The sequence below is a fragment of the Lichenostomus cassidix genome, chromosome 4 (assembly GCF_008360975.1).
Source record: "Lichenostomus cassidix isolate B80296 chromosome 4, HeHo_3.0, whole genome shotgun sequence".
In the NCBI taxonomy this organism is placed as follows: domain Eukaryota; kingdom Metazoa; phylum Chordata; class Aves; order Passeriformes; family Meliphagidae; genus Lichenostomus; species Lichenostomus cassidix.
The window spans coordinates 38,626,137-38,654,043 of record NC_139484.1 but is presented as its reverse complement, the minus strand read 5'-3'; the positions used below and the strand labels follow the sequence as shown (position 1 = coordinate 38,654,043).

Sequence of the window (27,907 nt, the reverse complement as noted above, 5' to 3'; positions counted from 1 at the left end):
ATTCTCACCCAGTTTAATGCTTATACAGTCAATGAAACATTAGATGAAGCTAAAGGATACATCCCCAAAGAATCTGACTTATGCTTTGGGAAATGACCTTCAAACAGTCACCTTCCGATAGCAAATTAACTAGAGCTCTCTGCATCTGCAGAAATACTTTGATGTTTGTGATTTGTTCCTGATGACACATGTGCACTACGTTGGTACTCTTTCTGCTGAACTCCCATATGCATATATGTATTTGTTTGTGTTTTCTTTGCATTTCATATTTTCACACTTCAGCACATCAGGTATTAGTTGCTAAAGTGACTAATTTAAAATTATAGCAGTCAGTGATTTTTCAGTGACAAGTGAAAACCTAGCAACTTATATGGCTTGTTGGCTGGTTTTAAAAATCAAACTTGCATTTCCTAAGGAAGCATTTTGTTAACTCTTTTATTAGCAGAACAAACAAACACGTTCTCCTATTTTATTAAAAGAACAACAGCCTGGGTTTGGTGGCCACTATCATGAAGAACATGATAAATGACCATGATTCTTTTTATCATCTTGATTATTTCCTTATTAGGAACCGAGCAAAGTGAAAACTATGTGCATGACATGGGGAGAAGGATATGTTTGTGAAATGACATGGGAAAAAATGGCAAAAAAAGGGAAACAAGCTGGAAACATACTTGAAAGCAGAACAAGTGAAAATAAAATCTTAACATTGTATTTACAACAGACCTGACTCTTGTTTATTGCCCTAATGTTATGTGATGGAAACAAAATATTTTTTATAATACTGGCATTTCAGAGAGAACTCTCTCTCAGACCAAAAGAACTGAAAAGTCATTAGCCATAGCACAGCTACAAAATAAAAAAAAAACAACCCAACAAACAAAGCAAGTTTAGTACTCCCTCCCAGCCTGTTCTTTCTTAGCTTGGACATGATGCACACGCTTCCAAATTTCAATTCCTTAGCAGCTACTATCAGAGCAGAAAGAAGTATGTCACATCCTGAAGATGCCAGCAGCAGCTCTAGCACATGCACTCGTGCAGGTGAAGATCCATGTCCAGCCCCAAAGCATCCTCTTATAAGGAAATGGTTGCAGTAACATTTCCAACAACATTTAGTATCTTACATTTTGCAGGTGGTAGAAACCAAATCAACTGGAGATATTGCTCTAATAACTTTGTACACAGATGTTAAAGCCCTACTATTGGTCTTCCATTTTTTTACTGAACACTACAATGGTTCCATTCCATCACTCATAAAACTGCTTTTATTTCTATCTGAAAGAGGGCTGTCAACATTAGAAATAGCATACGGAAGAGAGCAGACCACACCTTTAAACCGCTACAAATTTTAAGACTTCAAACTAATGGCTTTCTTTGAAGTAATCCCTGCCTGATTTACAGTATATGTGAACACAACACAAAATTTTGTCAGAAATAAAAAAAAATACTTTCAGTGCACTAAATACTATAGCAAAGTCACATAAATATGTTTTAGCTCTACATCCCTGAATGCTGAAGAAACCAACAAACTAATTTCTAAGCTTTAAAATGGTATATGATACCATGATCTGAATCATTTTTGGAGGGGTGAAAACACATACATTTGACTACAGCACAGTGTCTGTGTTATTCCCATATTCTGTGCCATGCACAGAATTGGTGGCCCATATAATATGTATTGAGACCTAGGAAAAAAAGGCAAATACATACACTCCTTCTCATTCTTTAGGAAATAACCAATTATAAGAAGAGTTATATTGGGCACTATGATTTTTATTATTTTTTTGCTATTTTCAATCTTTGGGAAAATTACACTTTAAAAATATTTTTGCTGCAAAATAGACATGTTCCCTTCAGTCTCAGTATTACCTTTAACCCTTTCTTTGCTCCACAGCTTTTTCAGTTTTGTTGTCAGTGGTTGCTGTAAGGGAGAAAGGTTGTGATTGATTTGTTTGGTTTTTCTGCACTGTGTTAACAACAGATTTATTCAACTCCTCTAGTGTAATTTCAGAACATCACATTTTCCCAAGCAAACTGTGGAGGAACTTTTTGTCCATGTAAGAAAAAGAGGACAGTTTACACTAGGAAAATAAAATTTTAAAAGCACGTATTTCTTCTAAACCGACTTAAGATCTTGGTAGTCAGACATGCAACTAAACTCAGGTAAAATATATTTTAATGCTTCCTCTACGGTCAAAGACACACTCACAATTAGAAATGTTTCACCTAAAATCAACCTTGCCATCTACATGTGCCCCAAGGTACTTGAACCCCATTCTAGAGTTCGTCTCCACTGATCATGAATGCATAGACTCCATTCAGACAAATGCTTCCTGAATTAATTTTGCTAAATAACATTGACATTAGAGATAGATAACTCTAGAAAGATAGAGATAGAGAACGTATGCTTGTGAAATACCTCTGGATGTGAAATCAAAGAAATCACTGACTCTCTTTTTTTGAAGTAACACAAAATAATACAGCAATAGTTACAAGGAAAACAAAACAAAACCAGCTGATATAAATCTAATGACCAAAAAATCATTAGTCTATTTTTTGTGGTAGGGATGGAAAACATAAAGATTCCAATTTATTGCATTCACAGAAGAGACAAAAATTAATAAAAATAAATGAAAGGGTGGGGGGTAGGATCTTCTAACAATATCTGCTGAAGAACACACAATTGACAGAGAACTGCAGGGAAATGAATCCCACCTATACTGATCCTTTAAGTCAAACAGAATACATCCATCTGTTTCAATGCATTTGGACAGCAGCAGTTAAGCATATTAAACAAAAACACCTATCAGAGGTACTGTGCTAATATAGACAAGATCTCAGGGAGTCAGAAAAGCAGTACAACTCAGGGACGCTGAGAGACAATGAGATGGTATTTAAAAAGAGAGGGAAAAAGCAATGCAAAAAACTGGAAGTGGTATCAAACACACAACATCTTTACTGACAACATCTTAAACCTTAAAACCAAAGAAAAAACAGACTACACTTATGCCAACATATTCCTCAAGAGAGAATAAAGGAGACGGAGAAAAGTCAGTGCTGCTTTTTTTTTCAAGGCAGTTTCACTATTCCTTTAATGACACTATTTCTTAAGGCAATCAAGAAATGCACAAGATCTATTTGTATACTTATTTATAACAATATATGGAAACAGATAGATGTAATTTCTCAATATACTGTATTTTCTCAATTCACTGTATTTTCTCAATACACCTTTTCCAGCCTCAAATGACAAGTAAAGAACAGTTTATCCTTTCAATAGGCAAGATTATTTGTTATAAAATAGTTTTTTACACATTTTACTGACAATTTTTGAGATACACTTTATCTTTCAGAAGCTGAATACCAAGTGCACATTGTGCACTAAATTTGTAGCAGCTTTAAGTGACACTGGAAAAAAAAATGTATTCACTTAACTGCCGAACTTCACATTTTGAGTCCTTAACTGCAGTTTTGTCATGTCCCTTATGCACACTAGACCTAAATTATAAAGCACTGGCCCTGAGGAGCTCAGCTGTTCCCCTGACCTGCACCTCACTCCTAGTTTGATCTTGTCTGCTCTGTGTTATATATCATAGTGTTCTCACCCTATTGGCCAAAAGAGACTCATTATCCACCTGAAAAGCAAAAAACACAGCAGACATCTAAATCTCAAGCTGATATTTGCATGTCCTTGTTATTTCAACAGGAGCTATGCAAATTCATTCCAAGGATATAATTATAGTTAGAATTTCCAGAAACTCCCAGCAGATTTGACATTACATTTCCCCCATTCATGGAACTGAACCAGGCTGGCAAAACAAGAGCCACTTCAAGCCTCTGACCACTTGCAAATTTTTCTTCCAATTTACATGTGCCTCAAAAACTATACTGTACACTTACAACCAAAGCAGTAATTCTCACTCTATGTGTTGTCATCGTAAATGACCTCACTGCCCAATTTTCAGTCCAATTATTGTCTACCTACCACCTACCAAAACCATCCTGCTGCTGAGGAGCTGTAGCAATGTACCTCAAAATCTTGCAGTGATTTTTACTGACTTTTTATTTTGTGTAAATTGGAGAGATCTCAACTGAAATAGAACATTCACCATTTTTCATACAGCCAGCATATTTCATACAAGAACCAGATAGTAAAATCTTTACATTTATCTTCACATGTGCCTGTAGTACACCTGTCTGTGTACTACTTGACAAGCAATTCTTAACTCCTTAGCTGAAAAATACAATACTTTTAAACTCGTATATACTTTCTTTCCCTATAATATATAGCTGGCCCAATTAGTAAACCAGTATTTATTTTCTGTTGTGCATGTGAAGAAGGGCCATACCATCACCTGCTTTGTAGAAATGCTGATGAATTGTGACACCTTAAAAAAAGGAAGTTTTGAAACACTTCAAAACTCACAGACAGAAGTTATGAAACAGAAAAGCAATGTTTGTAAATATGGAAATTTGGGAAGAGGATTTATAAAGTTAAAGCAGTCTATAAGATGAAACACATGAAACATGCCAGCTCTTATACAAGGCAGATTACAGCAACATAACAAGGGGAGAGGAAAGGCAATGCAAGGCCAAAGTAGAGGATCACACCATTTCAAGGGCTTTTCACTTACTGTAAGACGGTTACAGGATCCTATCCGTCAAAGGTAGGCATCAGCCAAAGCATTACAGCACCATAAGGTGTTCCAGCACTATTTTCCTGTACAGGGGATACAAAAGCAATGGCAGAGAAAGCTTTCTGAGGGAATCAGTCTCCCTCTGAAATCATGAGACCTGACAGGTCTGATAAAAGCAGAGTCCTAGTGCTCATGCCAAAAGAGACCAGGGGGAAATGAAGGCATTTCCTCACTTTGAACTTGTAAGCTTTCCAGGAGGCATGAGAATGCTATAGAGTTATTATAATGTCTTTTCAGGGCAAATATTCTTTGCATAGTAACATGAAAGATTCAAAAGCATGCAGATTCATTATGCTGGAAGAACAGCTCAGGTATGATTACAATATGGTACACAGAATTTCAGGCCATGTTTTACATTATATTGATTATATTGAATAACAAAGCACAAGTAATTCTTAATTGATGACAAGGAGAGAGATTGTGGCCTCTGTACCTTAATTCTGACCTTCAAAATTACCTTGGACACATTTTTAAGGATATTACAGTTATGATCCAGCCACTGAGTCTGAGTTCATGTCTTATGTAAGGTAATTTGTTATATATGACTAACAACTATAGCATCACATAACTGTCTATTAATTGCATGTGAAGTTATTATTCCAATCCTTCATTAGAAAGAGAATTGTCAGCTTTCTCATCTTACAAACATGCCTGAGTCTCTTCTTTTTCTCAAGGACTGTGCATACTTAAAACTTCTCCTGCCTCAGGTTTGAATCCACTCACATCTTTAAACACAAGCATCAGCCCCCATTTTGTCAGTGGTCCAAACCACCCAGCAGCATTTCCAATTAATTCTCTCTGTTTCTTTGTTTACACCCTGTTTTCTCAGCACTCATCTCACTGCTCCTGCCCCAGTGTAGTATTTCTGAATGACAGCTGGTTTGAAAAAGCACTGGAATGAGAATATACTGGGCTGAAGACAGTATGATTGTAGTATAGGTTGCAATTCCTTCTCTAGCACACTCTCTGTCTTCACACTTCTTCGTGTTTCCCCCTACAAGGAAGGAAGTGGGAGGAAAGTTACTGATTTTACCTAACTGTAGACTCATGCTCATTTATTGGGTTGTATATACACTTAGCATCATTTGCATATTTGCCAGTAGAATCCTGTAAAATATTTGCTGGTCTGGGATTATTTTTTTCTCATGTTGATATAGAAGTTCAGGCTGGAATCTGAAATACAGCACTTGGATGCCAAGCAACCTGGCAAATTCTCAAACCAGCAGGTGTTTTGAGAAAATAAATAAATTATCAAAACAATTCTCAACAGTCCAGCTTGCAAAGGTGTTAAAAATAACAGATATACATTGTTATTAAATACTATTTTAAGACCAGCTACCCAAGATAGATGAAAGACGCTAGACATTTTACTTTTGTCAGCTTTCAAAATGTGACTTTTTTTTTTTTTTACACATTGTTTATAGAAATCTGTAGGGACCACAGGAGTCACAGGAATGAACAAGTCAGTAAGAAGGATTATCCATTCTTAATAAAACACTAACCTGGTCTTAAACCCTCTGGGAGACAGATTTCACAGTCTTCCCAAGACATCTCAAACAGTGCTTAGCCATCCTAATGCCCAAACAACATTGCTCTTTCAACAATTCGCACATTATTTCTTGACCTGCTGACAGAATGACCCACAATGTTGTTCCCTGCCCCTTACCACTAGCCTTGTAGGTTCCAGAAAAAGTACAAGATCTTTCCACCAATTTCCTTTCTTTAGAAAAAGTCTAGGTAGGCCATTGTTTCTTCAGAGGAAATACTCTGCACTTTTGATTTAAGCTTATTCTGTTCCTTTTCCAGTGTCTTGGATCCAAAACTTTATTGGTTTGTGAATCCCAGTGGCACTACAGGTGAGTCCTTACAAGTGCTGAGAGATGCAGAGGGAATTGCTTTATGATTATTTCATATGACACTCAGGCTTGCATCCCACCAGATTTTATTTTTATTTCCTGTCACAAAATGATTACTTGGTTGATTCACAGTCTATGAACAATCCCTTGCAGTACTTAGTTCCTTTCCTACAGAATGTCTGCCAGTCAAGTGGTTCTCCCATCCTGAAGGTATGAATTAATTATCGCTACATTAAAATTGTACCTGTACTTTCCCTTATTGAATTACAGTTTATTAACTACAGTTTTATGCTCACAAGACCAGCATATGGAGATTGTAATGCTAATCCCTTCCAGCTCCTCCTACCTGGCACTGCTAGCAAAAATTAAAAAAACTACTCCAGACATTCAAAGACCTTCATGAAAATACTGACCAGTAGTGAAGCCAACATCTTCACAAGACCTCAGCCCTTGGTTGTTTAGCTGGTAGACTGATCACCCTTCCTCTGCACAAACAGCAGTCTGTAATTTTGTTCTTCCTATATTTGCGGTGTAACACAACAAATAATGGAAGCGAAAGGCAAAGTATATTCTAAAATTCCCAAATTTATCACGCCATCAGCTATGACACAAAACACTCCCTCATGTGTTACCTAAAAGGCTATTCCCACTAGTGTGTCTGAAAGTCCTCATCATTGAATCATTTAGGTTGGAAAAGACCTTTAAGATCATAGGAGTCCAATTGCAATGCTGTGGTTGCTTCTGCTTTTACTATGTGGAATACTTAAATTGATTGAAACCTGATATGAAGACAAATTTATGAGAAGTTTGGTTTGTCTCCAAGACTGTAATTTAAAAAAAGTTCATGCTGTTAATAAAGGTGCAAGTGATAATGGCACACTAATCAAAATCAGTAAATAGGTGAGGGTTGGAATCACACATTCTTTCACATAATGGAAGCAGGTAACTTCTGTTTTCACTGTTTGGTGACATTAATGCAGTAATACTGAGTAACTGCTGACAATTAGCCAGAAGATGGAGCAGAGGTCTTGCAAGAAAATCACTCCCTGGTGGCAAAATATTGAAAATTCAATTACACTCTGTTTATTACAGACCTACATTAGGAACTGCATTCATAATAAAGACCTGAATAATATACAAATTAATCACAGCACAGGGGAGTGCTTTGCTAACTTTTTTACTCCTAGATGCATTCTTCAATATTAAGTTTTTAATATCCAGATATATCAAAATACTTTCTATAAAGCTTTTCAACTAAAATTCCTTAAATACAGTAGTATGATATGTGAATACCATTCTAAAAGACAAGATAATTTCTATTACAGTTCTTTGAATAAAACAAGATGTAGATACTAATTTTTAAATACCCTTCAGGTGTTCTCCAGATCTTAGGATTCACATTTGTGTTTCTATGAAGTATGCTATCATGCAAAAATCATTAAAGTCATATAGGCTATGCAAGATAATAGTTTTCTGCATATATTCACACTTACATACGTGAATACTTTCTTTCCACTTGAGAAAAGCCAGGAACTTGAAGGCATGCTTATCCAATTTCTGCAGATAGTGCAGATGAGTTTGAAGTGATTGAATAATCTAGTTCCTACTATTCAAGTTATAGCAATTACACAAAATGCTCCCAAGAAGAGTAGGTAGTTATAAATTCATGCTATGACAATGTGTATTGGATACTGTTGAATAATTTAGTTTCTGAATGAATTTAGTCAGCAGTTTGTTTAGACTTTTAATAGTCTATTGCCTACTTTAAAGACTTCTAGCTGCAAGTTCTTCAGCAAAAAGGCTTTAAACTGATGTATTTCAAATCTATCTATATGCTCACTGATTTTAACTGCATTTTGCCAGGGAAAGCAGTAAGACCTGAAGTGGAATAAAGAAGTCCATTGTCTTCACATTTAATTTAGTTGTACATGTTACTTAGAAAATGCAAACCATAGGAAAAAAAGTACTAAGCACATGCACAGTATTCCACAGGTTAGCTGTCTCCAATTTTGTTTGGGTGAGATTCCTAAGGAGTCCTGGTGTCAGAGTTTCATTATCAAATACCGCAGATGTGAAACTATGTCCTGCCTGACTAGGTTCTGTGTTACAGAAATCCCATTTGGGTCCAAACACTCCAAAGCTCACTTGTAAAATCCATCCACTTCAGGGAAGTAGTCTCCTGATTTCTGAGAAGAGATTCCCTGAATCCATAAGGCACAGTAACTCACAGTGGTTCTCAAGCCACTGACATTCAAGGTAAGCCCAAAAATTAGATCAGACAGGACCTTGGTTCTGAAGAATGCACCATGAATACAATACACATTGGACACTCCTATAACAATTAAGAAAAAGACCCCAAAATAACACAAAAAGAAGAAATTATGGATTTGGTGTTCTCTTCTGTGGCAAATGAATCTTTCACACTGCCCACACAAACCCCTTCAACAGCCACACCAAAGTCATCATTTAACTACTTTGAAAATGCAGAACCCATGGAAACAGAGTTTATATACGATCTCCTTTGAGGCACACTCCCTCCTAGCAAAGATGAGATGAATGAATGCCACATCCTTTTAGCTTAATAGTGTGTTGTTTTTCAGGACCTGTTCTCTGAAGTTAGGCAAAAAAATGAGATGCAGAACAACACTTCATGGGACAGTTTGACAAAAGTTCAAAACCTGTAAGAAAGACAAGGTAATTTGTGTTCATCCCAGCATCACCCTGCTTTGTATCTGCAAGTTACTCAGCCTGCCTAGTGCATTTGATGTGAATAGTCCCAATCAGGAAAACACCAAAGTCTCCATGTTTATCGCATCCAGCCACCAAGCTGCATCTTGCTCCATTAAATCAGTCTGATCCATAATATCAGGCTGTTAAGGTGGTACTTGGAAGCGCAGTACACAAATTCCAGCCAAACCTGTAAATGTTATGAGTGAAGCCCTGAAAGCTGCAATACATATGCATGTGTGATTTCACGTCTCCAGCTATCCATATTCACAGGACTGCATGTTTTTTTCCTCCTAATCCCCTGACTGGTGACGGCTTCAACCAAGTCTATAATCTAGAACACTATCAGCTGATATGTTACAGCTTTCACAAAATCCTAGTTGATGCTGCATGCTTTGCATGACTTCTGGCAATGTCAGTCCATCTGCATAAGGATTTGATCCCTCTGCAAGCACACTTCCACAACTGATATATTTTAATGCTTAGCTGTCTGGAAAATCCTTCTATTCCCGTGTCTGGCGTTACAGTCCATGCAGGGAAACTGCAGATGGAATACTTCTTACATCAGGGAGTCTTGCAAGTTAAAAAGCTGTGTATCAGAGAAGTTTGAAGAATGGAAGCACCAAAATGAGAAGGCTAATAAGAAATGTATGGATTTATTGACTCTCTTCAAATGTAGACACCTGACAAGCTAAAGTCATCCTACATTTCAGAATGAGGAAATACTATGAACACAAGCATTTTCTCTTGAATTCTGCTGTGTCATCATCTACAGCTGCAAAACAAATGAGGCCACTTCTGGTTACAGCCTACTCTGAGGAGGTTTGTGAAGGCACTGCAGAGAAAATCCAGCACAGCAGACACATTTCACACGGTGCCAGAGCAGGGAGGCAATGCTCTGACCAGACAGGGCTGCCACCTACACTGTCAACCCTGGCTTTGCTCTCCACAGTTTCAACTACCAAATTTAGGGCAGACATTTCCTTACTCTACGACAGACCAACTCATCTGGGAGAGAGCACACATGAGTGAGCTGCAGTGATACACATGGGACCAGCACAGATAATGGCAGGTGTCCTATTGCCAGCAGCTACTTCAGCAGTCCCAGTACTACCTGGCTGGTCGGATGCAAGGCATGTTGGACCTTCTGTCACCAGTGGGATTTGGAGGCTTTTGCTCTTCCTCAATCCACTGCTGTAAAGGAATAAATCTCCATCCAATGTCCCTAAAAGGTTGAGTGTGCTTTTCCTGATACCCACCTGTGATTCCAAAAGTGCAAGCATCTGCTGGCATTTCCAAGGATCAGCGGTTGACTATAATGAAGTATATTCATTTTGTGCAAGAAAGGGATCTGGCTTGTCTACCTGATGACAAACTGTTCCCATGCTTTTGGTGGAATGGGAGAAGAGTGTGGGAAAGGCCATTGCTTCATTTAGATGTGACGAGACCAGTTCAGAAAGGTCTAGGAAGCTGATTTTGCCTCCTCTCTCTCATGCTTTGTTTATTCTATGGGAAAACATCAAGCACATTGAGCATGGCAGTATGTGCATCTCTCCAAAACAGGAGATGGAGACACTTATGCCTATTTTCTGAAAAAAGAAAATTAATCTGTTACTGAATTGAAAGAATTTGAAGCCTCAGGTTGAAGAGTCCTGAACAAGAGATAAGAGAAAACACAAAAATGGCATTGTAGAGGAGTCACGACTACAGGAAAGATGTCAGTACTTGATCTAAGAGTACTGATATAATCACAAATCAAAAGAATCAATTCAGGAAGTTCATAGCAATTTAGCCAAAGCCTGTAGAAGAATATCAGCTCAGCTGTACTCAGCTATAATGGGAGGTGGCATGTAACTGAAGACAGGGCAGTTACACAATCTCTGCTTTTACACTCCTGTAAACGTAGATAAAGAACTCATTTCCATTAATATCAATTAGCAATAACAAGAGACATACACTTTAAGAACATATGAAAATATTTGCATTCATTGAGAATGTGCACAAATAAGCATCTTAAAATGTTTATAATTTGTGTATCTCATCGGTTTTTGCACCCAATTTGGTTTTTTAATCGTATGAAACTTAGAGAGATTATCAGCAGGATTCAGAAGCACTTCTGAATTTATACCAGTTAGGCCTATTGTAAAGTTACTGCAAATGTATTTTGATTTTATATATATTTATTTATGCACACACACATATATTTATAAAATATTCCCAAATGTTTCAACTTATTAAGTTCAAGAAGTTAAAAAGGCAGAGTTAGTACATTTGATAGAAAATAAGCAGTATGGTGCTCATTTATGAATAGGAAAACAAAACCAGAAAAATTAAGCAGTGTGCAAATGCAGAGACAGCAAATTAGTGACCAAATCAAGATTTCATTGAAGTATCTCTTACTTCAAAGCAAATGCTTTGAAGGCTTCCCACATGTAAAGTTCAGAAGAAATTGATGAGCAGAATGAAAGACACTAGAACTGGAGTTTAGCTGAGCTAACAGTTGTGCTTTGGTAATTACAAGTGATCAGGACACAGAGTCTAAGGGGTCTAACTTGAACTCACTGCAGAATACTCAGCACTGATTCAGGACTGAATTTAATGGACATAATCAGCCATTAACATCACATCCAGAAGTATGGTACATTTTCTTCGGTTCTTTCCACAGACTATCCAAAACTCAAGTCCACTTAGCTTGTGAAGTCTGATGAGAGTACAGCCTGAGGTAATACAGACACAAAAACAACTCATAAAAGATTAGGTCAGCTTGATTTAACATAGAAAAATAAAGTAGAACCATACTGGGAAAAAAGGTTGTGGGTTTTTGAGAGGGGTTGGGCTTTTTTGGTTTGTTTGTTTCTTAAGGCAAAACAGCATAATCACACATTTTGCATAAAAATATATTACGCTGTCTGGCTTTTTTATAGGTTCTGGGAAGAACCATCATTGCTCCATAAAAGCAGAATCAAACAGCATGATAAGAAACATTCAGAAAGCCCTTTTTTTTTGTTTCTTTATATGACCGGGAAATATTTTTTCCTGTACCTTGTAGTGTACTTACTCTACTTTAGAGTCACAAAGAAAACTGGATTTTCAAATAATCAAAACTACCATATCACCGAAATGGTTACTTCAAATTCATATTATAAATTCTGGGGTAACCACAATCAGCAGGAAACCAGTTCCCCATGAGACATTATCTCTTCTATATACCAAGCATAGATATCTTTATCACTGAAAACAAAAGAGAAATCACTCAGTTCAATTAACTCTCCAGCTTCGACAAAAGTACATTGCAGTAGAATCTTTTTTAAAAGAATAATTTATCAGAATTCTCTTTAATGCTTTTTTCATAACATAGAAATACCTCAGAAAAGAGGATGAAAAATTCAATTGTGTAGACCTGATCAGAGGAACAAAAATCCATTCTGAATGAAGGTAAGCTGATTAACTTTTTTTAAAAAAAATCAATGCATTTGATACTGCAAAGAACAAAGAATTTCCGAGAAAACAAGAAAGGAACTTTTTTTAAAAAGCAAATTGCTAACTAAAAGTACACAGACTCTGTCACTATATTTTCAATATTTTTATAGTTGTTTAAATGTGTTCCCTAAATCCCAGAAGTGCCAAGATGACTCTCTGGATAAGGAGAATGTCATTAATGTTTGCAAAGTGGACACCAGTATTTTCTGCATAAGTTCCATTAATAGTTTTATGTGATACCTTACATTTGGGAAAAAGGTAAGAACTCTAACTTATATTTTCAAAAATTGATCTGGGCATTTGTAACAACTGAAAATTAATTTTGAAATCTATATACGTGTCACAAAGCCCTCTAAGCCACACTTGACAAATGATGCCTTGTATCATGGGGACTCCAACATTATTCTAGTTTAAGTAATGTTGAAAAATAGCTAACTTCTAAGTTACTAAGCTTTATGAACTCCTAATTGCAGACAACAGACAAAAGAATTATTTTTATCTAGCTGTTTATGATCCCAATTAAAAAACTGTTACATGGCTACACCTAGATGGTGGTGAAACCCACCTTTTAAAGGCAACAGGTTCCAGTTGCCTGTAGAGATACAGCCTTGCTGGAAATAAGCATTGCAACTGCTAGAATAGTAAGAAGAGTGGTTTTCCCCATAGACAGGAAAAAGTATTTCAGTATTGTTCAGCCAGTAGTTACAGGGCTCAGCAACCCATCTTCTGGCAACCTAAAAAGCAACAGAGGCATGACACAACTACGTAAAACTGCCTTGGTAGCATGCAGATGGCACCAGGAAATGGCACTGCAGTCAGCGTTGAAGGTATAAACCTCTGCAGCACTGGGAGTGCCTAAGTATCCTCACCACCCAGTGAATAAGAAATGTATGGACAAGGAGTTAGGTGAACTTAAGGAAAATACTGAGAAGTAATGAAAAGCCTGAATTCCTGAGTTTAACCTCTGGCTGACAGGTCGCCAACAAGCGACACTTAGGTGGATTAGTCACAAGTCATTCCTTTCAGGCCAAGAAGCAGTCAGTCACTGACTTTGTTTGCTCCCCGTATGAAGCCAATCACTGCTGCATTTTTTATGTCATGGGGCTTATTGCATAGGAATAAAAACAGGCATATGAACTTTCTCTTTGCTGATTTCTACTCATGGCCTAATGGCCAGCAGATCCCAAAACACTCTAATAAACTGTATTTTGGGGTAAGACAGGAATACTCACAGAACACTGAAGAGGCTTCAGTCTTAGAAACTCATACAAACTGTATTACAGAGGATTACTAGCACTGTATAAATAAAACAAAATCCTGATGAGGAACTAAGAGATCCTGAAACCTTTAAAATACATTTTCTTGTGTACGGGAACTGCCAACAAATTTAAACAACCAGCATAGCTATTTGGCACCTTGGAGCTTTTCCTTTGAAACTAAAAATCTCATGGCTACAGGTTCTCTCCATTCCACAGTACTCTCCTGCTGTATTTTGACAGAGAAAACCTCAATTTTCAGTAAAATATCGAAAGCAAATGAGAAAGAGGGGAGAGTTAGAACCACAAAAATGTGAACCCATTTGTCCACCCATCCCTTTCTTCTCTGCAACTTCTACACAGCACAGGACAGATATAAATTCAGCAGATGCACAGGCTGAATCATTCTAGGACCAGGACTTCTGGTAAGATCCCCCATCCTTTTGCAAGCTGCAGAAGGAATAACTGAAAGACAGCTGAAGCACAACAGAATTAATCTAATGAGCAAATGTAAGCCTGCAACAATGGACTTTTACACTCAGCCCACTTCTATATCAAGTCTTCCTGCGAATTTAGTCAACATTCTCTATATTAATTTGATTTTTCTGGAAAAGATTTTCAATAGCACTTCTGTGATTTAGAAGCACAAGTCCTATTACAACTCACGAGGATGTGAGCTCTAAATCTCCAGGGTGCTTTTAAAAAAATCTCACTCTACCTGTAAAATGGAAAAACAATCATTGCTTTCTGCCCTCTAACTACACTGATACAAGGACTAAAAGGAATATTCAGCACTGCCCCTGCGTGAACTCCTCACTTTTCCGAGACTCGAGAGGCTAATATAACCTTATCATGACTTCAGGTCAAAAGATTGAGTCTAATGGACCAATGGAAGGAATTAATTTCAGAGCTCAGGACCTTTAATTGAGAACAGATGGTGCCTAGTCCCTATAAATTTAAAGTCTGGGGCCTGTTAACAAAAGCATCTAATCTCATCTCAATTGCCATAAGCAGCCAGGATCCAGCAATATTGAGTTTACAAAACAATATAACAATGTCCTAGAACTCTAGTGAAAGCAAACAAGCAGCAAAGACAGTTAATGAAAAAGACGTCATATGTTCTCTGCAGCTAAAGTAGTTAAGGGAACGAGCAGCAGAATTCCCCACTGAGTGCTGATTTTAAGCAATTTTAAATAAATCTCCTTATAGAGCATACAGCAATCATGCAATGAAGAACTTAGCAGCTTGAACAATTCCAGTTAAATCTACATGGAAGGTGACTGGATACTCTCTGTGTAACCAAGGCCATTTTCTTTCAAAGTCATTTTGACCCAGATACCTTGTAAAGTTTGAATATTCAAAAGAACTTCAAAGATTATAAACTATCATGATGAATTCAATATTCATCTTCAACAGCAGAAAGAAAAGACAATTCTGAAACCTTCTCAAAGGTGTAAGTTTTTACCCCGAAGTATCTTAGATCTCTCACTTTTGCTATTTTTCTTCAAACTGCACAGGTGACAAATACAGTTCAGCAAAACCCACTACAAAAAGAAAGTCAAGTTTTGTAGACAAACAAAACGAACCAAATTCTTTAGACTGTCTGCCACAGGTGCAGACTGAGACTCTGTAGCATTAGTCATCAGCACTTATCCACAGCAATTTATTTGTAACTTTAAAGTAGTTTATAGAAATATTACATTTATAAAATCCCAGCGACTGGGGGGGAGGGAGGAAAATCAATCTCTCCAGCATACAGAAATTCAGTGGCAGATGTGTAACACCAGAATAACTTTCCCTTGCCCATGCTCATGACTGCATATGCATTCTCTGTGAAAATGCTTCAAAGTTTCTAGGTCATTTGAAGAAGAAACAACTGGTTCTCAGCTCTGTATGTTTACTCTATAAGAAAACTACGTGTATAAGCAGTAACAAAAAATTGTATAAGAAAAGGTGTTGTAAGGATGGCTATGGATGCACATACATGGCTATATACACACATTTATGTATCTATTTCACCACAAGGACAAAAGGACCATAAAATAGTCAACTAGAAAAACAGCCTGTGGTTGGTCTCTACTCTGTTGTGGCCTGACAATTCCAAACCAGGGTTTCCCAGGTCAGTAGCTTCTTTTTCTATCGTGAATTCTGCACTAGAGATGGAATTGCTCCCAGTTTCTCTCAGATGTACCTAGTCAGCAGGCACAGTACCCCAGGGAGGGATTCACCAGCAGCAGTACAGATCTGGCATAGCAGCTGCACGGAATCTTCAACTATGAGAAAACTGTTATCTATTATGGATGTTATTACAGCAGATATGAGATATACACACCTACTAAACATTTGCATATTTGTAATTTAATCCATAATTAATTTACGTTGGTCCCCTTTCCTAACCTGATGCTGTGAGTTCACAACTGTAAAATCTAAAAAAAGAAAAAAGAAGCAAAAACCAAAGATACTGAAATAAGATATTGAAAAGAATTTTTCAAATTTCCATGCACTGTACAGAAACCTGGACTAAACCACAATGGTCACAGCAGGCATCAAAGGCCTTTCCACTGAATGTTTCTAAGGAGGAGTGAAAAAAGTCCCAACAATTATTAGTCCCGGTTTCAGTGAGCTACAACATTTCTTCTCTACAACATACAAGTGAAAACAATAGATAGCTAAACACAAATCTGATATAATTTAGGAATACAATGGTATACTGAATGAAGGGGAGAGTGTGGAATAAAAATGAAACCCACAACTTCCTAACAAGCGTTTTTTTCCTAAGACCTTCATCTTCTTCTTACCTTAAATCAAGAAAAAAAACCTTTTAAATTTTGCCGACATGTCAGGCAGTATATTATAGAGACCCAAAAAAGTTCTGATCAGTTCAATCCACATATTAATAATTTTAAAATAAATTAATTTTCAAATCTGGCTCAAAACTTAATTTTATAGTGAATTCTCATCTGAATCAGAAAAAAAAATCCTTTATCCAGAAAACATCAAATCAAGTCTTTACATGGTTTTAACAAGAGTTCAAGAACTGTCTATTCCAGAAGCCTTTGCAGCTTTTTGTACCAAAAAAAAAAAAAATCATCTTGACAATTTTCTCTAGCTGTTATTTGACTAGCATACCAAGGCTGTTACCTCTAATTATTATTGATAATAGCACAGCTCATATTTACTTTAAGGTTGAAATCATTACTAGATTATTTCTCAATATGACATAATTCCACAAGTAAATGCAATTAAAATCCTATTTCAAGTAAAAATTAATCTTAAAAAACACATTTAAAACAACTGAATATTAATAATCCTACTTTTTATATAGAATCACTACTATTTAGACTTTACCTCTGCAATTCATTTGGTTTTAGCTGATGAATAAATAGATATAGGTGTGTATACACACCCCCACCCCTATATCCACATACCTATATATGAAATTAAGAAAGTAATAACTGAGAAACTTGTTTTCTAATGATAACCAAATAATCTCACAGTTTTGACAGGGTTTTTTTCCTCTTTTTTATTCAGTAATAATTACGTTGATAATCCTGATTCAGCAAATTTGTTGCTCTCTAATTCATTAATTAAAACAATTTACTCCTACCACTGTGATTTTTCAAGGACATCAAAACCACATTCCAAATCAAAACAGCAGAGATGATCCATTTACAGATGCGCAAAGCATACTTTTCTCTTATGGCAATCTCACATTTAAATCCTCACACAAGTACATCCAGCAGAACACACATTGTTTAGGGGAAATGAAGAGCAATATTTTTATATCACACTTAAAATGAGGAGAGAAAAAACTCTATGAAAAGTTTGCAATTTCCAATTAGAAGAGAAAAACAATATATAAATATTAATATTATATTAAACTGCAGAGCAACATTTTTATAGGCTTAACTTTCTCAACATGCTTCCGCCTGACTGAATTTAGGCTTGAGTAGACGCTTGATTCACAAAAAACAAAACCAGAAAGGAAGTGAAGAATTTCTATTGTGCACCCTCTTCCTCAAGGACTGACAGCAACTACACCAGCATATAAAAACTGTTTTGGAAAATACATTAGATGATTAAATATCTGCAGGGCTCCCAGCAATCTCTTTCACTGAGTCACTCTTAGAATGCCACTGTCTGAGCTAACTTCTACCTTTTGCTATTTGCACTGCTTGCCTCTGTTCCTATTTGCCATCTGTGGCCTTTATAACAGCAGCAGTATCTAGACAGAACACTCCGGGTGCAGCAGGCTGAGCTCTCCCAATCTCTTCTAGTATGGTGTACTTAAAACTTCTGCTCATGCTTGTTAACCTTCCTCTAGGCCTCCAACTGGCTGGCGTTTTCCTCAGAAGGTAGCCCCAAACCAGTCATGGAGACACAGCACTTTTGTCTTAGCACTGCACTGAGTGCAGTAGCAGGATTACTTCAGTAGTAAAATACATGTATACAAAGACACATCATAAATTTGTGCAAGAAACCCTCACATACCTCAGAAAACACCACTGTACAACAACCACTGTGGCCTTGAGGTGATGGCTACCCAGGAGGAAACAGAAATGTTTCCCAGACATGCAGGATGGGGGATGGAGAAGCCAAAGCTCAACAACGGCTGAGAAGCCCTTCGCACTGCAGAGGAAGAGTGCTGTGAAGTGGAGCTGTTAAGCACCACTTTTGCAAGCTGGACACACACAAGTCCAAGGGCCCAGACTCACAGCATCCACTGGTGCTGGCAGAGCTGACCAATGTCATTGGAAGGCCACTGTCCTTGAAATGTAATGGCAATGGGGGAAAGCTCCAGATGAGTCTTTAGAAGACAAAAGTCATGTTATCTTCAAGATGGGCAAGGAGTATATGAGGAGGCAGAGGCAGTCAGCCTCACCCCAGTCTCCCAAGGAAGCTGATGGAACAAATATTGCTGTAGTTATCTTCACATGCCAAGATTGGCCTCCAGGAAAAAAAAGGGAATGAGAACAGCTAACATTTATTTACCAAAGGCAAATCATACCCTAACAACCTGACTGCTTTCTGCAAACAGCAAATTGTCTCAGCAGACAAAGGAAAAGCAGCAGATACTGTCTTTCTTGACTTTAGCAAGATTTTCAATATGATCTCCCATAGTATCCTGGTAGCCAAGCTGGGGAGAGATGGACTGAATGGGTGAGCTACAAAGAATATTTTGTGGAAAACTGGTTGTATGAAGAGGCTGAAAGATGGGTGTTTTGCAGCGCAAAGGATAACTGTTGGTCAACATTAATGGCATTTGTTGGGAGCTAATATTGGGATTGATGCTGTTCTATGTCTGCATTTAACACTGAGAATGGATAAGATGGAACACCAAGCTGGAAAGAGCGATCAACAGACTGCAGGGCAGGATTGCCTTTTGAAGGGATCTCAACAGGCTGTAAGAATTGGCCAAAAAAACCTCATGAATTTCAAAGGCAGAGAGACAACATCTAACAGTACTAGCTGGGCGCACACTGGAAAGCAGCTTTGCAGTAAAGGACCCGGGCAGTCAACACAGACAAGTTCAGCAGTGTGCCCTTTCAACAATAAGGCCTAACCACATACTGAGCTGCATTCAGAAAAATGGAGCCAGCACACCCTGGGAACTGATTAGTCCCTTTTATTCAGCATTTGAAGCCCACATCTAGATGACAATATTCTGTTTGGGGCTTGGCAATACAACACTGACAAACTGGAATGAAGTCGGTGAAGACTGCCCATGATGATTGGAGTGCTGAAGCATACAAATCCAGGAGAAGTTCAGTGAGCCTGAAAGGCAAAAGATGGAAATCTAACTTTGGTCTTCCACTACCCCACACAATGGTCCCAACTGCAGCAAGGGATACCCTGATTAGATAGAACTGGGGAAAAAAAAATCACAATGAAGTTGGTTAAGCACCAGAACAATTGCCCCAAGATGATGTATAATCTCTCCTCTTGCTCATTATAACACATAAATTGTTTACAATCCTTTTTCTAGGGTGTTTCCTGTCTATCTGATTAGTAAGGTTCCTCCTCCTTTCTCTTTGCCTCTTCTGAAGTTGTCCTGTTTGTTTTTACCTTCCAGAACCATATCCATCATCAATGATTTCTCATGCATGAATCATAAAAAGCCCAGAGGCTGTAGACACTCTATACACGCAGGACAAACTTTATACATTCAAGTAACCTCTAATCCTTTATTTAAGAGTATAAATATTAGCTCTGTGATCAGTTACTCAGGTAGCAAATGCTGAAAACCAGAAACAACCAGAAAACATATCTGCAATATAGTCTTCTTTCACTGTTAAGTAATAAATCAACTCCCACTTTTTCCAACTTTTCAACTCCCTTTTTTTATTTTGTATTTATGTTTCTGTACAACTCTACTTTTTTACTGATTATGTCTCAAATTTTATTTGTATGCCTGGATCTCCCCAAGGTCCTCCTGAAGCATCTCTGCAAGTTTCTCTGCAAGTTTCTCTGCAGAAATTTGACCTTCCTTTTCCTGCATGGTTTTTCTTTCCTTGAAATTCAAATATCTGGAGAAATCTTGAGATGTGACAGTCTTTAAACACCTCTTTCACTGCTCCTAAACATTAGAAAGATTTATAAGCTTAAGAGACATGAGTGAATTCTCTAAAATGTTCTGCTTTGATTTGTTTTTCCTTGCAGATCCCAATTCTATTTTTATTGCTATCAGCTGTTGTTAAACCTACAGTTCCTGCACAGCAGCAAATTCGTCTAAGTCTTGCCAAAGAGGTTCATCCTCTGGCCTGATGGTCTATACTAGACTTCCATCATGAAAGCATCGTTGAGACAGTCTTTTGGAATACCATGCCTCTTCTCAACAGCAAGTTCAGTGACACTCAAACCTATGAAACCCAGGAGATCTCAAATAGTTACTGCAAAAAGGTCAGCCCAGTTGTTGCCTCTTCGGCTACCACTAGCCAAAGGAATTATGAATGTGATTTTCAGTTGCATTAGCAATGAATGTTAAGAAGGTTATTAACTGAAATATATCCACAGACTACTATCATAGAATCTGAAAATTGGCCCAACTATAGAAAACTTACAATGTTTCAGAAAAACAGATCATTACTTTTGTTTATGGATTTCTATTCTATGTCTCTGTAACCAAAGCAAAATTTGTATGCCTATTTAGATATTAAATATTATTTCAGAGCAGACTTCTGTTAAAAATAAAACAGACTGATTTCCTGGTCATGAATTTTATTGGCAGCAAAGCAAGATTTAAGACATATTGGCATGCTTAATGAGGAGCAGGCAATTGCTAGATGGAAATCTGTGGGAAAGAGTGAAGAAATTGTAATTGGTGGTATAGCAGTAAGATGAGGATTAATTCACCAGCTATGTGGCTGCTTTTGATCAGTAGGCTCAGCATTTGGCTAGCAGGTGCAGCTACTATTCAACAGGGTTCATTTAAATCAAGGTTTGTGCCTTAGCATAAAGAAAGATGTTAAATGGGTGAAAACATGTAACTCTACTTCCTGAACTATGTGCATTATTTAATAATGCAGAGTTCAATTATATGTTATAAATGAACTGGGTTAGACACAACAGATTAAAATGTCTTGACAATATCTTACCAACGTATTTCTTGGGTTTCAGAGATCTGAATGCCAGTAAATTCATCATTCTGGAAGGACAAGAGAGTATTAGGTTCACAAGAATGCTATCTTCAGAAACTGTCTGAAGCTGGAGAGGAAGCAAGTAGGTGCCCACAAGGCTGATAAAGTGATATTTTCTCCTTATAGAAACCCTCAGCAATAAACACTCTACCAGCAATACCTACTTTTCTGTATCCATGAAAAATTGGTCCAAGTTTCAAACCATTTATCTAATCAATTCAGAATGACTGCCTGAGGCCATGAACTTAGACTCCCTCTCTTTCTTTATTCTTTTTATTTTGCTACATCCTGATCTCCTCTAGTTTTCTAGACCATGAGTGCAAAGCTTTCACTAAACAAAAAAATAAATACCCACATTTTAGCGCCCTCAGAGCTACTTTGTGTGCCCAGGTAGTTTGGGGCAGTCAGCTGTGTGGCATGCATGTATTTGGAGTGCCCAATGTTTTCTTCAGAAGCACCATCTCTGCTGCTTCCAAAGGAGTAAAAGGTGACATGGACTTGACCAAAGTCTTATCAGAGAGATTTTCCAATCAGAGCCATTACCACAGCCTGACTTTCAGGCCAGCTCACAAAAAGTGCATAAAAAACTAGTTATATAATTTTACAGAGATAAATAAATAAATAAATAATAGGGCACTGCACTTCTGGAATAACTTGCTCAATTAACTTTCATGTTTCGCTTATTAACCTTCTGATGTCTCATTAAGTCAGGGATTGCAGTTTAATGTGTTTAAAAATAATTTAAATATAGGGAATTCTGAAGAAGTGGATTCTAAGATACCTTAAAAATATATTGACCCTTTAAGCAAATGGGCCATTTGGAGCCTAACTACAATTTCTAGCTCACAGTCTGCTGGAATATTTATCCAGTTTAAAAGACAAGCCATAGTAATCTTAGAACAGCTTAACAACATAAAGTTACTGGCAAGCGTGTAAGAGACAGGCTGCTTGTATTTCAAAGGAACAGCTCCTAGAACAATTACCAACATAAATTTCTTGATGCAGCATTTATGAAATAACTTGCAATGAGAATGGAGAAGAAAGCCTGAAAAAGCATGTGCGTGCTCAGTGTGCTGCAACTGATACTTCATACTGTACGTGATGCTGGTTGGCTGCCCAGGTTAACAGATGCAGGTCCTCCTTCAGGGAGGCTGACATGACAAATCTCTCAGAATATGACGCCAAGAGTCATATATGGAACTTGAATGAAGTCAAAGAAAAATATTTCTCTTCAGAATTATTTACCGAGCAATATCCTAAAACAACTTTTGATGTGAGAATACATGTATTTTTATGTTTGATACATGTTCTGTTGTTTTCTAAAGAAAATTAAAAAAGCCCAAAAAATCTGCTAGCAGTCACAGTACATTTTTAATGTATTTAAAATTTTGCAACTTGATCCTGTGTAATGTTATTTGTTTAAAGACACTTCTAAACCTTCCAAGATTAAGTACATTCAGCAAATTGTTAATCCTGAGATCACAAACCTGTAGGATAAGTCAAAGTTCTCATCATCTTGACAAGTCCAATTAACTCCAAGGCCTGATGATGGCAATGCACTATTTAAACAGAGAATGGTTTTACTGGGGGAACAGTGGGATTGCTGAAACACTGAGGCCTTTAGGTGAGGGAAATACAATCTAGTGATGCTGTGCTTTGCCCATCATAACCAGTTGCTCCTTTTTCACCTTAAACGTGCTGCATACAAATGCATTTACCTGCAAAACAATTCCATCAAAATTCAGTCAGGAATCTTTGACATACAGCAGGGGGGGATGCAGTACAGAGGACTTGTAACTCTCACTTTGGTTTCAAAGCATTATCAGATTTGTCAGATTTTAACAGTATACTGGCTCAGCTGTTAACTTTAGGCCATAAATTAACAAAACTTCCACCTGCAGTTCAGTCCTTTGATTAGAGCACCTGCACCTGCCAGGGCGATACAGTTTCCCTGGCTTTAAATTATATTTTCTGTTCTGTTGCAAGCATTAAACATATTGAGTTCCAACGAGGTGTATAAAATCATTTGTAATACCAAAGAAGATTAAGCTTTTCACCATTTTAACATCTCCACTGAAACGGCGACCCGTGACATGGTCCAAGTTATAGATGTTTCACAACCCTAGGGAACTCTCAAGCCATCAAAATTTCATTAGTTTCACAGCAGTCCCAGTAAATTCTTAAGTTGGACTGCTGGCCTCCCTATTAATAAATAAATCAACCGCAATCCTTTTTAGTGGCTAAACTCTTTGTTGAAGTTGTATCAAACACCAGACATTCCTTGCATAATTTTAACCGCTGCAGAATGATGTATTTTTTAACACAATCACAGTCTTCTCACACATGTAAAAACAAACTAACTTTCATCTGATGGAGGATGTTTTCAGCACATTGTAATCAGATAACTCCCTTTTAAAAAATTTGTAAATATAAGATTTACTGAAAAGTATACCAAACCTTTGGTACCTCTGAAGCAGTCACTTCTTTGGTAACATAAAGGTAAGACTTTCTATGGAAATAGTGTATGTGTGCATATATGTATATATACATATGTATTTTCAAGATCAATAACTAAGGGTTTTACAAAAGGGTCAAGAGAATTTGTTTCACCATAGACCTTTCAAAATCACAGGACTGCTCAACAACTTGTTCTAGACTGCTTTGAAGCTGAAATATCAATCGTTATCTCACAGAAAGTCCATTGCCAAAAGGTGGTAGGCAAGTACTTCTGTCCTCCCCTTTCAGAAGTTGCCTCTGACTCAAAACAAGTTTTCCAAGCATGACACAAGACACCTGTGAACACTGAGAGCTGTCTGCTCAGGTACCATGCAGGTTAAATCCAATACAGAAGGAGGGTCCCATTCAAGACAGTGGTTTTGCACAGGCATCTTCAGGTAGAAACAGCCACCAGAGGAAAAGCAAGTACTAATAACACCAAATTACAGCTTTGGGTTTGGTTTCTCAAACTGAAGTTAAAATAAAAATAGGAAGGACTGAACTTACTGCTTGTAGTTTAAAATAGAAGTGCATTAATTGTTTAAGGATTATCATACATACATACCTACATAGCTGCTTCCCACCATGTGTTACAGTCATTGCCAAAGGACAGCAATAAAATTGCTCTAATTTTTGTACAGCTGATCAGACAGGTTTAATAAATTAGTTAAAATGATATGTAGACATGCAGGCAATAGCTATCAAAAATTGTCATTGTTACTCATTTTTCTTTATTCCTCTTCTCAATTTTTCACATAGAAAGTCATGAAGTTAATAGAAGAACAATTTTGTTTTAATTCTAGCAAAGCTGAGAATCTTCTGCAAATCAAAAGTTAAGATTGGTAAAGTTAGCATTTAACACCACATTAGATTCTGTTCATAACCTCAAGAGGAGGTAAAAAACTTTGAAAAGCTTTAAAAATGAATCAGTCAATTGTATTAACCTATTTTCATTTAAACTCTAAGACTTAATATACAATGGTCATACCCCACATCCTACAAAGCTGCTGTTAAGATTTTTGTTGCAGATTTTAATTGCACAGTAATCCAGTCCCCCAGGCACATCAAAGGCCACATGTCCCTCTTCACCACAATTCCAATTGCTCTCATCAGCTAAGAAGTTTAAAGCACAATCAAATTTCTTTTTCAATCACATGAGCCCTGTTAATAAGCTATTCTTTGAGTTCATTCATCCATTTTAAGATTCTGCAACTTCTCCAAGATGTCTTGAAGAACAGTTTACAATGAAATTTTTGAATGCAAACTAACCTGGGGAGTAACTTTATCACCACTTAGCTGTTGCCCAGAGGGTAACAGGTGACATGGCCTGAGATAATACAGAACTAATCTTTTTTTGTGATTAAACTCTTTCAAAATTACAGCTAAAGCATCACACCCAAAGGTTGCATTAGTTCAGACTGATACTGAATATTTACTTTTCTAAGAAGAGGAGAGGGGGAAAGAAAAGAGAAGGTAAATAATTCAAGGCCATTCCTTCAATGATTTAAAATTACTGAGTGTCAGCCAAAACAGCAAATAAACATTCATTTATATATGGGCATATGCATAAGAACTTACCGTTTTCACTGTCGGACTTGTTTTCATGTTCGGTATCAGTCAGAGTGAGGGCTGAGTTGGAACGGCTCGACAGACAGGAACTGCGCCCTGATTTGACCCCCCTGCCCCAAAGTCTCATGGCATGCTCTGGAGACATCACTCCTTCATTTTCAGTATCAGCATCTGACCCTGCACTGATAGAGTAACCTCTGTGGGGGAGCCCCATTTCCGCACAAAATGCCAGTCCTCGACGAGCTGCTGGTTCACAAACTCCTAACTGCCTTAGGGTAAAATTCTGTCCTGATTAGGGGAAAAAAAGATAACAAAAGGTGAGAAATTTTTAATTATTTTATTTTAAAGAATTTTAAAGTAAAAACTCTTCATGTGTATAATTGTCTCAGATATCACATAAGGTGTTTTGTCAAAACTCCACCTGTATTACAATCAAGTGGATTCTTTTGTCTCCAGCTCTCCTCAGCACTATTTTGTCAGCTGCTTAAACACATTAAAAGTGATCCTGGGTAGCAAACAAACAGAACAGAACCTGCTAACTAAGAAAAGCCAATTCGGACATGAAAGAATTAAAAATAAATGATAAACTTTCTCTTTCTAAAAAAAATACATTTTTCAAAGCATAAAAGCACTTAGCAAAGTATTTGTCAGGATTTTTAGTTGGTTGGTTGGTTTTGGGGAGGGTTTTTTTCTTGTCCTCGTTAGAGACCAAAGCAAGAGGCTGTTCTCCCCATACAAATGTCACCTAATGTGGCAAGGGAAAAGCTAAAGAGGAACAAAACTTACTTGGTTTTGATTAGATTTCTCTGCCCTACTTTAATACACAAATACAAATAAACAGAAGCATGGCCACCTGTTACCTGCAAGTAGTACTGTAAAATTGTTATTTTTCATGTCACTGTATTTTGAGAAGCATTTTACACTTTTACTGCTGAAGCAGAGTCTGTGCATTTTAACAGACTTTTAGCCTGTTTCGGGGCAGAGCAAGAGACATAAGTGAATCCCAAATGATTGTATTAATAAATTAGGTGTAATAAACTTGTGACACTTCAATAACTTAGAGTGTCTAAATTATGCGACACTCAAAAATGACTGCCTTTTTAATGGCTGTGTCTTCATCCTAGTTTTATGTCTGTAGATTTAAGACATTCTATGATATATAGACACTTGGCAAGCTCCTTTGCATACCTATATCCGTAATACTATTCCACCCTAGCCCACAATTATTTCATAGCTCTAAGAACAAATTAGGACACATTCAATTTTTGAATCTGACAGGCATCCTAATTTCTCCATAATTAGTCATTTAACATGAAAGCACACTAGCAAGATAATTAAAGCTTATAACATATCAAGAACAGAATTCCATCCATGAGAAAGTGATAGAATTGCAGAAGTATGAATACAGAAGTGCAAATAATTCCTGAAATATTAGGAGTTAATGCACTGGACGTCAACATTTTTTTAAGTGATCCAGTTAATTATTTTATTGCTGCAGTCACCTGAAGCTTTTGTGGCAAATTTCTTAACAGTCAGAACCATAAATGAATTCTGACAATGACTTTTATAAATAACGAAAATCAGTTACCACAATTAGGTACAAACCAAACTACTTATTATGAAGCGGTGAATAGACATTTCAATGAAAATATAGCTGGGGAGGTAAATATAAAGGAGTAAGCATATCTATGACTATGTCTGAACAGTGTCAAAGGTGTAAGAAAGGGGATTACCATGCACACACCAACAATATTTAGTCATTTTTTAAAGCTGTCAGGCCATGTGAATTTCTGGGTTTTATGAGAGCTGAAACTAATCACTGAAGGAAACAGGCCAAACAAACCGCCCAGTGGTAATAGGGTCAGAACTGAAAGTAGTAAAGTGTCTAAAATGCTTATTATTTTGCATTTTGGTGGATATATACTAAGGGTGATAGTCTAGAACACTAGTTTATGATTTTGGCACATTAGTATGTGAAACTACATTTCCAAACAGTTGCCTGAAGTCAGATACAAATACAGGAGAAGCATCTGTGCGCATGTGTATGTGCACAGGTGTCTCTACACACATATGGAGTAGCTAAGGTGTGTACACAGTTGCACATGCAGCATTTTATTTATTCTAAAAAGAGGGGTTTGAGAAGCAAAATTGAAAGGAAGGAGGTATTTTTGACCAAAAAATAGACAAGG

At 37.1% G+C, this 27,907-nt stretch overlaps 1 protein-coding gene across 11 annotated transcripts in view; it reads right to left on the bottom strand.

The window, feature by feature from the left end:
* Positions 1 to 27,907, bottom strand: part of TENM3 (teneurin transmembrane protein 3) — a 410,560-nt gene that overhangs the window by 273,920 nt on the left and 108,733 nt on the right. For 9 of the 11 annotated variants that reach the window (XM_085058723.1, XM_085058722.1, XM_085058727.1 and 6 more), the window contains one exon: positions 25,728 to 26,006. The exons of the other annotated variants lie outside the window; for them this stretch is intronic. In XM_085058723.1, the coding sequence (XP_084914849.1) occupies positions 25,728 to 26,006 (279 nt within the window). The remainder of the gene's footprint in view (positions 1 to 25,727; positions 26,007 to 27,907) is intronic. 11 annotated transcript variants of the gene reach the window in all.